Below are 11,422 nucleotides of genomic sequence, written 5' to 3' on the forward strand. Positions count from 1 at the left end.
GTGTTTTCAAAATAAAAGCTCACATACAAGGCGAGGACAGGCAAGGTAACAAAACAGGAGGATAAATGACTCACTAAATAATAAATTACTATCATAATTAGTTTATTAATGTCACACACAAGTACAAATATCAAAATGTCATTGCTTTGCTTGCACTTTTCTTGCATCTTACCCTGAAAAACATGGTTTCCAACACATTATTTGAACAAAATAAGGTCACAGTGTTTTCTTTTTTTTTGTTTTTCTTTTGCAAGAGCTTTCCAAACACAGCATTTAGTAAATCTTAATTTAGTAAATCGACAACAAATTTTTGGCATGCAATGACACATGTTAAGCTATACCAAAACAAAAAGAAATGATAAAAATTACAAAAAACAAAACATATAACAAGATTGGGAAAAAACAACTTTGCTCTCTAGTATGTAAACATCAATTGGAAAAAGATCACATTCTCAAGGGGGAGCAGGGCAAGAAATTAACCTTATTTATTCACATTAAAGCTGCATGCAAATCAGGAGGCTTCATTTTTATGAGCACTCTCTAACTATAGGGATTTAAACATCATCTGGTTCCAAAAACACACTAGAAGAAGGTGCCCCTGATTGTAGAGTTACTGTAATCATCTAAAAACAGTCAGTCTTACTACTAGTTAAAAGGAAAAAGACTAAATGGCGACAAACTGAAGGAGTTTCAGGGATTTCTTTGGGCTTGAGTCCAGCTTCATCTTGTCTTTGGGGATTTGAAACGACTTAACAACCAGATCAAGCATGCAACAAACACCAAGATCAAAATATTCTGATTTTTTTTCATGCCCTACTCCCCAAAAACATGCAGTATTAGACATACAACAAATTGATTTCACGTAAAGCTTTTCTGGATGACATTCCAGACTTTCAGTTTCCAAAATTTGCTGCCATAATAAAATGGGGCCACATCTCTCTTGTCCCCTTTTTTTCTCCTCTGTCCTCTGTTACGACTGGGTGGTGGGGCGTATCCAGCTGGCAGGGACCCACTGTGGCTCGTCCTGTGCCTTCCTCACTGCCGTCAGCAGCTGGACGCAGGAGTCCTGCAGCTCATCGTTGACGATTACGTGGTCAAAAAACTGCCAGAAGTGGGATTCAATCTTCCGGGCTGCGTCTTCAATCTCCTGGAAGTCTTCATTCTGGTGGAGAGTTACAATTTAACAGTGTGACTACTGAGTATTTGTACTTTTTCTGCCATTCTTTTTCTATTAATTGATCTGGTTCATATTTATTTCTTTATTTATTTATTTTCCTTTTTTCTTTTGTCTGATGTGATTTATATTTATTTCAATTCTGAACTCAAGCTTGACATTCTACTTTTATCTATTATCTCATTGGAAGTTCAATAAACGGCAACTGTCATGCGTTATTATACATATACATAGCGCTTACTTTGAACGGTCGGTTGACGTAGTAGTTGGTGGTGATGTAGGAATCCTGTCTGGTCTCCCTGAGGCGCTCCAGAGGCGGAGGCTTCACATAGATGATGTAGGCCCTCAGTTCGTGGGTCCTCACTGCCTGAATGGCCTAAACAGAGAGATAAAGAACAAATAGAGAACATTCAAATTAAATCTATTGTTTGTACCATTTCATAAAAGGGATATGAAACACAAAGCTAAGTTAGTGGTTTTGTGAAATGGTTATGTTCTAATTTAAACCCCTGGTTGACAGAATAACGTGAATTTATGTCACTGAATTAAATGGATTCCATCTCTCCATTTGTATTCACCAGTATCTGTATTTACATTTGGCTCGATGTCAATGACGCAGATCTTTCCGCTGTTTAAAACGTCCTTCACAGACTCGATGGTGGTGCCGTACAGATTCCCTTTATACTCCCCGTACTCCAGGAACCTGTTGAACACCATCGGTTTATATAAGTCAACACAAATCATTTCATACAAAAGTCAGAAACAAAATGCATCTGTCCTTTAAATTTCAGCCTTAAATCACATCAACTAAAGCAGACTGATCAGTAGTGTGCACCACAACACAATAACAAACTGCATCATCTTCTCACATTCAATGAAAATTGCTCATGAATATGTAGTTATATTTAGTAAATGAGTGTTTTACAATTTGAAAATCATAAAGATCATTATACTGTGTTTAGACTTTATAAAAGCAGTGTCTCCACCACATACATTAATAATTCATGGATTCACAGCAGGGACAGTTGTACCTGTTGTTATAAACCATGTTGTCGAAGATTTCTCTGCTGGTGTAGAAATATTCTCGTCCAGATTCCTCGTATCCTCTGGGTGCTCTTGTGGTGTCTGGTTAAAAAAAGAAAGAAAGAAACTTTTTTTAAATTATAATTATTGTTTCTTTTTGAGACATCAGTCATTTAATAACTTACCAAAGATTATCACACAGCTCTCAGGAAGAACAGTATGTGGTTCTATTGTTTTCTATGTGCTATGATCCATTTTTCTGACCATTCAGTTCATTGTAAATTAGTTGGCTGATAATAACTGGTACATACGAGGTACAGCTCCCTGGAAGATGTTGGGGTTCAATTCAATCAAGCGCCTCCGCAGTTCATTCACACCCACACCAGACGGACCTGAAAAAAAAAACAGAGAACATCTGAAACCTTATTATCATACATTTAATGTAATACACTGATCCAACCATAGTTCATTTGTAATTTGCTGCTTGATTAATGCAGTTGGTCATTTTTAATGTATATACATGTTTGGTAAGAAGCATAACTCATGTTTTATGAGTTAAACTAATTTAATGTTGCCCCAAAGCTTGTTTTGGATCATCTGTACTTTTTGTATTTTCTCTTAAGTAACAGTCAAATGTTGAGCGTACCTAAGAGGGCGATGAGGCGGTGCGTGTCCTGTGGGTGGCGCTGGTAGCGCACCACCTCCTCGTAGGGGCTGTTGAGGGCGCTGTAGCAGCTGCTGGGACAGCGGGTGTGGCAGGACGGCTGGGTGGTGCTGTGAAACCGCCGCCTGCACAGGCGCATGCTACGCCTGAAGCCCGCTGAGGGACAGCGTTAAAAAAAATTAATAAACTACCGGATCTGTACTCACAGGAACATAAAGCAGATAACATGTAAATAATCATATCTATGTTTGAGGACTAACCTAAATAAATCCCTTCAATGTTGCTGCTGAAGTCATCCTCCTCTGGTTTGATATGAGGAGAAGCAAGAGATGAAAATGGAGGAAATGATGGATTAAAATAAAAAAAAGTAAAGAAATACAGACACCGAGGAGACTACGGCTGCAGGATTCACTGAAAAATAATCAATGTCATCGTAATTCAATGCACAGAAATTTACAGAAACTGCAGAATCACTGGTCTATCATTTACATAGAGTATATATTTTATGATGTGTGAAGTTGATGGTTTAACGTTTTAATTTACTTCACATTGGTTTGTTTTTTGACCATTCATTTAATTATATTTGTCCATGTTTTCTCCTCCGTCCTAGGGGTGGTAGGAGTTTAGGAGTTAGCTCTCCTGCAGGCAGATTAAAAGACAAATGACACTTGTTTTCTCACCTTCTCTGAACTCCTCTGACATTTCCCCGCCAGACAGCAGAAAGGTTCGGAAAAGAAACAATAACCAAAGCTTCAGATGGAGGAAAGGAAACAAAGCGACGCTTTGCTTTTCCCAACAACAAATTCAGAGTTGAAACAGATTAAATCAACAAAGACTTACCTACCAGATTCAAATGCCTCCTCATCTGTCAGAAAGAAAAACACACAGGGGAGATTAATCCCAAAGCAGCAGTCATACAATATGTTTGTGCAAAAGATTAAAACAGCACACAAACATATAAGTAAAGCAATAAGTGAGGATTTACCTGCTTCAACACATTTCTCATCTATGGCCATCAGGTCTTCCTCTGTGGGTCAAAAATAAATATATCTGAAACTCGACACATGAATCTGCAGGTCTGCAGGATTTAGTTTTGCCTGAAACATGAAGTGTAATCTCTCCTTACCTTCTTCTACAGTGCTCACTTCAGTAAGCATGGAGTAAAACACAATGAAAACTCCACTGTGAAACCAGGCTGTCACTTCTGAAACTGTTTGGACTTTTATTCTCTGAGTCTGAGACGAGTGAAAGGAAAATGTGGTTGAACTTACAGGTCTGAATGCAGCCGTGAGGCTGATAAGGCTGAGACCACCAGAACTCCCTCTGCTTCCTGTTACGACACAGACTCATGTTTAAATTAGGCCTCATTGCATCACATACTACAAACTCCATCACTACATATGTTATATAATGTTCACATTAACTTTGAAGTTATAATTCTGCTGAACAAAAACAAACTCTCCTGACCGTTTGAGCAGGTTGGTGGAGGGGATGAGGCCGGCGCAGGCCGTGCTGCTCGGCAGTTTCTTGGCCTGCCACCAGAGGGCGTCTGTCTGGTCCACGATCTCCAGGACGTCGCCTTTTCGGAAGCTCATGCCGGCATCGGCGCAGGGGATGGCCGGGTCCTGCTGGGGGCTGTAGTCGGCCATGGCCCGCACGTAGAGCTAACACCAGACAAGTTAGTTTAGAGTGATGAGTGTTTATGTGGGGAAAAAAGAGGTGAGGCAGGTGGAGATGATGATTTACCATTGTCTGGTTGTGGACTGGCCTCTCTGTGATGGGGACGACCTTAAACATGATGGTGCCTTGCGACCTCGCTTGCTGATTGTTTGTAAAGAAACAAAAAGGATTCATTAACAGATTTGCATTTTAAAGGATTATTAGAAGCTGTGGCGCCTTTTGCTTTTAAATAAATTGTTGAGGAAGACAGGACACAGTTTGTGACTCAGGGACCAGTGACCCACCACGACTTGGATCACTTGTTCAGGCTCCATCCCATCCACAGGAAAACCATTCACCTCTATGATCCTGTCCCCTGCATGGAGCAGACCTACAAACACACACACACACACACACATAAATACAGATGAAAACAAAACAAGTCTTTCAGCTTCACATTTCTTCATGTTTTTAAAGAGGTTTTTCTCTCCCAGTTGTCATCTTAGTTATATCACCAACATGTCTTTACTAAAATAAAGTTATTTAAGCGGTTCAGTAAACTGACAACATTTAACACTGTCCTTGGTAGACGAGACTCACCACTTCGATCAGCCAGCCCTCCATGAATCACCCGAGCAACAAAAATCTCGCCGGTGATGTCGTTTCTCTTTATTGTCGCTCCCTAGAACAAAAACACTGAATGAATAAACCACCTGTAACATGACAGTCGACTCGTATCACACAAATGAAGAACAAATAAAACCGATGGAACCTGCAGGAAGCAACGACACAATGTACACACTTGGGGTTAAAATGGAGGAGGAGTTTGGAAGGTTTCATTCATGACAGTTCAGGCACAAACGGAACAACATGAATACTGGTGAAGTTCTCGACGTGACGGCTCCAGATGGCAGACACCGCCGGTGGTAAGGAAGCAGGAGTGGAAACAGAAACACCACATGATGGAGGAAAACCACAAGAAATGCCAACTACCACTGTGCATCTTTGCAGGTCAGCCTCTTGGTGGAGAAGTCCATTTATTGGACACTCGTCTGCGTCTCTCATGTTGCCTTCTTCCTCTTCTTCTTCCGCCGGTTTGAGCGACCTCCCTTCACAGTGTCAGGCGTCTCATTGAGCTCGTCCAACAGGCCGTTCGTCAGAGGATGCTTGGACGCTTGGAGATCAGGGTGGTGTATGTGCTTCTTCTGTGGGGAAGGGGTGTTTTTGGTTTTTGGGGCAGCTCGGGGTGATCCGCGGCAAGACACAGACAGACAGCTGGTGCCCTGGGAGGTGGAGGGAGCGTCCTGTGAGCTGCTGAGGGAGCTGGAAGAGGAGGTGGAGGAAGGAAGTGAGGGGAAGGAACATCTGGATTGGTGTGTCAAAGATGGACGCTGCCCTCGAGTGTTCGGAGTTGGGCTTTTCTTGGGTGTGCTGTCTTGCTGAGCAACTGCAGGTTTTTGGGAGCTGATCTCAGTCCTCGTGGCGGCAAGGAGTAGCTGCAGCCGGTCCACCACCTGAGTGAGGAGGACTAAGGCGTGCGAGTTGTCCTGCACCGTCTCCGACATACGATCAGTGGCAGCTGCCATCTTCTCTCCCAGGAGCTTGATGTCCCTGGTGCTGTTCTCCATGGAGCTGGCGGCCAGCTGCACAGTCGTCCTCAGCTCGTCCAGACTCTCCTGCTTGGCGAGCTCCACGGGCGGCGCCGGGGGCATCTCCACCACACGGCGAGGATGCATGGGGCTCGGGGGAGCTGTGCGGATGCGAGGGCTTTGGTTTCGGAGCCGTGGAGGCAGACCTGGTTGGAGGTAGTCGTCTATGTTGGAGTAGTATGGTACAGTGAGACACGGGGGAGACATGGTCCAATGCCGGGATGTAGGAAGTGGGGACGGGGCGTTGGCAGACTCCCCTGTTTCATCTTCATTTCCACTGTCCAGCTCTTCTATGACGTTGTCTCCAATAAGAAAACAGACATTATTAATCCATGAAAAACCTGAAGTAGATGTGATGAAAGATGGATGAAGAGGGTGAAATGGCGAATGATGAAAAACCCACAGGGCCTTGTTTCCTGAAAGCAACTGACAGTAAGGCTGGAGACGCTCTTAGACATGATCGGAGATTAACACGCGCACTTTAAAAAGCTCCTGAACCTGCTGGACGAACCTCAAACTACAGGTTTTATCCAAGTTTTAAATCATCTTTAAATCCATTATCTTTTATCATGAGCACTGATGTTCTTTGTTTTAACTTCTAATCGCTCCCGGGAGACGAGGCCCAGATCTTTTCTTACCAATGAGAACAGAGCTGTAGACCGAAGGCGCAGAGCGATTCAGACTTTCCTCCCAGAGCAGGTTGGTGTAACAAACTCTACAGTGGCTCATCGGTTTGGCGCAGCACACCTGACAGTTACTCATCGGCTTATATTGAGATGGAGGGCCCGGCCGAGCCCCTGCTGGGTGACACAGTGGCTCAGTTGGAGGGTAGCTGCCTCTCCGACCGCTACGCCACGATGAACCCTTCACATCCAGGCTCTGGATCTCAGCAGCAGGGCTCTGTGCCCTGAAGGCACCACCTTGGTGACGCCTCGGCTGGGTCAGGTGCCTCAGGGTGTCCCAGTGACTGTGGATCCCCCCTCTAGAGCTTTTTGCACAGGGAGGGGAGGCACTGGGCAGCGGAAGCCTGACTCTCTGGTTGTTGCAAAGCTGTGAGACAAGAGAGTCACTCAAAGGTAGACGGAAATGTTCAGCACAGGGACTGGAAGCTGAGAACTTCCACTGGGAAAACGCAAAATTTAGAGATGGAAGACCTGCTCTGAAACATGAGACTGAAGGTTCATTAATCAGCAATACTTTCTATTAAAAGAACTATAGAGTAAAACATTTACAAAAAGACCAACGAAGACATGCAGATTAAGAATTTTACAGAGATTGATGATAATGAATGAGTCAGATGTTTTGTTTTTCTTTCAAATCCTTCTCTTCCAGCGGTTTGTGCTGTTTGGAAATCATCTGTGGATCCACAGACAATTACACAAATGAGAGATTATAAAGTTCAAACATCTGGTATACAGCTGGATGCAGCAGTTAGATTTATATTTGGCAAAAAAAATCTACATATTAAAATATCCATGAGCATCTATTTACACAGAATTGGAAACAGTCCCATTGTGGTCTAATTTATACACAACTTTCTCTTAAGATTACAGGAAGCACAAAGGGTCAATTCACACAAATCACAAAAATCTATTTTCCACCTGCAGTGTTATCTAGCCATGGGGCTAGTTTTGATTTCATGTGTGTGCGTGTGATATATAAAAACTTCTGCATCCGCCTACATATAATGAATTGTTGTAGAAAATGTGTCCTGATACTGACTTGAATCACAACTGTCTTGACTGTGGCTTCATCAACAGAAGAGGTGAACTACACCGTTTAGTTTTTTTGTAGTATGACTTCATGTCCTGAAGCCATTTTTATCCTCTGTGAGGTTTGTCTGATGGGTTTCCCTAATCCCAACCAACCTGTTTTTGTGATGAGGGATTAAAAAATAAAATTCATGCATAGAAAGGGGGGTGATCATCAAAAATGTGGCCTCATTTAAGGTCACGTCGTGCCTGAAAAGAGTCTGGAAGGGCTTCGCAGTCAACTACGGCCGAACAATATCACAGCAAAAAAATGTATACAAACCAAACTCCATTTGCAATTTTTATAATTTAACAAACACTTAAAGTTTGAGTGAGTAATGAGGAGGTGCTAGCCATGTAGCTCACCAGAGGCTGTTTGTTTTTGACCAGGCAGACAATCCTGGTGGCCTCCTCATCGTCCGGCAGGTCTTCAGGCATCGGTGGCAGCACTGGCTCAAAGTCCCTCTGGGCCACCGTATCATGAGCTGAGAGAAGAGCCTGCAAAACATGCAGATCAGACAGAGTTTTTAAACTTCACATAACTGGCATTATTGAAAATGAGAGACACCAGGTCAGTCTTGGAGTCCAGGGTCATTTTGATTAAGTTCAATGCCTTTCACCCTCCTTACTAAACATGCTTGGTGCCTTTTTTCATCAAAAAAATCTGACTTAAGTCTGATTTAAAGCTGCCAGGGTCCCAAAACATAACAAAAAAGACAACAGTGCCCATAAAAATTTTCAAATCTTTAAGATATTCACCCACAATATTCTTGTAGATCCATTCAAGGTTGAAAAAAAATAGTTTCAGTATTTATACACACAAATAGAGCAGAAAAATGTAAGAAATAAAACTCTAATACCTGCAGATGAGGCTGCCGCAGCAGACGGTAGAGCTCTTTGGCCTCTTCGGAGCAGCCTGGTAACGCCCTGATGTCGATCAGCAGCTACACAGGCAGGAAATCACACATCCACCATTTAAGCAAAGACTTCTACACAATGACAGCGAGCAAGACATTAATATTATAAAATACCTGGAGTGAGAGTCCTGAAGCGTAGTCTAGAGCTGGAGCTGGGGAATCTCTCAGGTACCTCTGGAGACACTCATAAACCTGAAAACAGTGACATCAAACATTTCATTTTGGAAATATACTCTAAGAACAATGTGCTACTTTGAGCTGCACGAGTCCCACATGTTGTGGTTCTGTGGTGAAAATGTCTTGATGTGACAGTTTTGTCAGAGGAGAGTGTTTTCACACCTTGAGCAGTGACTGCAGCCACGAGGCGTTCAACAAGCTGTGGAGAATCTCTGCTCCATCGATTTCCTGATTTACTGACTGCCGCACCTCCTCGATCACGTCTGTCAGGATCTGACGCAGGCCTGCGACACACAAACGCACAACGATGGGTTGGTAGAGTGTAAACAGAAAGCTACAGTCGTATATTATCATTATAACTAAGTGTGCACTCCTGACCGTGTTCTCCGAGTTCATAGTGCGGGTTTAACACCTGAGCCTCCACCGCTTGCCTCATGGTCACTGGACTCCTGACCTCTGACCCCAGGACTGGCAATAACCTGGAAACATGAAGGACACACAACAATTTTTTCTTTTTGGCAGAAAGCTCACTTAATTTCCTCAAAACATTGCATTTATAATGAGGTTAATACAGTTTATAATATAATATACACAGGATACTTTATGTCTCATTGAAGAATTAATTTGAATTAATCAAAACACCTTCAAAGTGTAGCAGGTATAGATTTTTTATTTTTTATTTTTTATTTCTGGCATCTTTTATAAAGTCTTTTAATTTCTTCATCACCACGTTGCACCTCAACACTGTCACCTGAGTGAGGCTGGATTAACACATTAGGGGCCCCGGGGGCCAACATTTACTGATGGAACTCTATTGATCCACTCTGGCTTCATTATGCTTCATTATTCAGAGATCCACAGAGCAGCCACTGCAGCACTCATTAGTGTCAATTAGTGTTTGGCAATTTGATTAAACACAACTTTATTAAAGAACATGCACCATGAGGGCAGAGTATAAACTATAATGTTAAAGCTAAAGCCAAAGATCACGATGCAGGAGTTGTTGCATCAAATCAACAAAACTGACTGAGATGCAGGTAAAGCCGAGACTTCTGGGCCCCGTCTCTGGCTTCACTTGCCCACTTTGCTTGGCTGCTAATCCATGCAGCCGTGAGCGTGCAGCAGGATCAGGTGGGGAGGCTCCATCAGTCGTTAGTGTGACTGGCGTCAGGGGTTAATGGCACACTTTACAGCAGCTTGTAAGAGCAACGGTGATGTAAATACTGAGATGTGCACAGCGTAATCTCCAGCTGGTGCACCAACAAAGCACAGAGAAAACTTCTATTAACTAACATTTGTTATATTGTCAGGAAATAATTCCGCTGTGCAGGTATTTTTACCTTCATCAGGTCTATTTGACATTAAGGATGACAATATGGGCGACTAAAACAAAACGTTTTTTGATCCTGATCACGACTGTAAAAACTGTTGTGCAAGATCACAGAGTGATCATAAAAAAATAAGATGGAGCTACTCATGAGGTAAAGACCCATCTGGCAAATTTCTGTAGTTAAAGAAGAGGAAGAGGATGATCCCTTTGGCCTTCCTCCAAGCCCTTCTCTTTTTTTAAAACATTTTGATGCAGCTTACCTCTATGTCCAAGTCCTTAGGGATGCCACAAGCCTTTATCCTCCAGCTTCTGCAGGTTTTAGCACCGTCACAGGTGCAGGACAGTGTTTTATATGATGGGAAATTTATTCCCAGGAGACTGGACGGAGCACTATGCTTTCATCGAGCAATAGAGAAAGAGAGAGAGAGGGAGAGAGCGCTGTAATCTCCCCCGATCCCACTTAATCCCGGGCAAGTGAGCCGCCTGCCTCTGGCCACCGGAAGCCAGTTCCTCTCTCACCGGCTGGCTGGTTGCAGTGGAGCTGCCAAATCTTCTTAACTCTTTCAGCTTTCAGCAGCACGCAGGAGGAGCTGTGGGGAGAGGAGGCGACGGACTGAGAGAAAAGGGAGAAAATGTAGGTGTTAGCTCAAAAGACAAGACAAAGGCTTCAAGATCGACATTTTGTCTCCAGTTCTATAATTTCACTTCTCAGGGAAAGGAAAAAAAATAGCAGGAGTTGCTAAGGTTGAAAAGGCCTGTAGTGAGTAATTAAAAGATCTGCTTATCTGCCACAACAGCTGGAGTTAAGAGTGGACATGATGTTCAGATAGGAATCGTCTAGTCATCTCACTCAAGACCAAAAGTCTGTCAGGAATGGGACTAATCTCCTAATCGGTAATCTAATTCCTGAGGAAATTCAGCAAAATGCCCTCCCTCCATCTGAAAACAAAGTTGATGCCACATTGTACCCAAAACACTGAGATTGTCCATTTGCACTTGACAAGAAAAGGCATAAGGCCTTGAACACACAAGATCCTACCACCTCTGACATGTGAAGGGCTCATTCTGACCTGTTAAA

General features: G+C 43.0%; 1 protein-coding gene across 3 annotated transcripts; it reads right to left on the bottom strand.

The window, feature by feature from the left end:
* Window positions 1-85: 85 nt before the first annotated feature.
* mpp4b (MAGUK p55 scaffold protein 4b) lies at window positions 86-11,155 on the bottom strand. 3 transcript variants are annotated; one of them, XM_071464139.1, is made up of 22 exons: window positions 10,605-11,155; window positions 9,393-9,493; window positions 9,177-9,298; window positions 8,952-9,029; window positions 8,781-8,864; window positions 8,287-8,418; window positions 5,121-5,202; window positions 4,826-4,911; window positions 4,608-4,682; window positions 4,329-4,525; window positions 4,133-4,191; window positions 3,988-4,005; window positions 3,847-3,888; window positions 3,706-3,726; window positions 3,542-3,556; window positions 3,122-3,163; window positions 2,844-3,017; window positions 2,509-2,589; window positions 2,206-2,299; window positions 1,769-1,877; window positions 1,416-1,550; window positions 86-1,162 (listed from the first exon to the last, which is right to left on the bottom strand). In XM_071464139.1, exons 2-22 carry the CDS (start codon window positions 9,448-9,450, stop codon window positions 971-973), a joined length of 1,896 nt encoding a protein of 631 aa, XP_071320240.1. In that variant the 5' UTR covers window positions 9,451-9,493; window positions 10,605-11,155; the 3' UTR covers window positions 86-970. The 3 variants fall into 3 exon arrangements, with proteins under 3 accessions (XP_071320240.1, XP_071320242.1, XP_071320241.1); XM_071464141.1 differs by lacking the exon at window positions 3,542-3,556; XM_071464140.1 differs by lacking the exon at window positions 10,605-11,155 and having other exon boundaries at window positions 9,393-10,060.
* Between the last annotated feature and the right edge of the window lie 267 nt (window positions 11,156-11,422).

This window comes from Trachinotus anak, unplaced genomic scaffold (assembly GCF_046630095.1).
Source record: "Trachinotus anak isolate AG129_WGS33_773 ecotype Australia unplaced genomic scaffold, CSIRO_AGI_Tana_v1 ptg000026l, whole genome shotgun sequence".
Classification (NCBI taxonomy): domain Eukaryota; kingdom Metazoa; phylum Chordata; class Actinopteri; order Carangiformes; family Carangidae; genus Trachinotus; species Trachinotus anak.

Bases quoted from the DNA above. Each gene is read 5' to 3' on its own strand.
- mpp4b (XM_071464139.1), bottom strand. From the start codon at position 9,450: ATGAGGCAAGCGGTGGAGGCTCAGGTGTTAAACCCGCACTATGAACTC. The intron at 9,030-9,176 runs GTGTGAAAACAC...CACTGTTTTCAG, and splicing joins GGCTGCAGTCACTGCTCAAG to GTTTATGAGTGTCTCCAGAG. The intron at 8,419-8,780 runs GTATTAGAGTTT...CATGTTTTGCAG, and splicing joins TGCGGCAGCCTCATCTGCAG to GCTCTTCTCTCAGCTCATGA.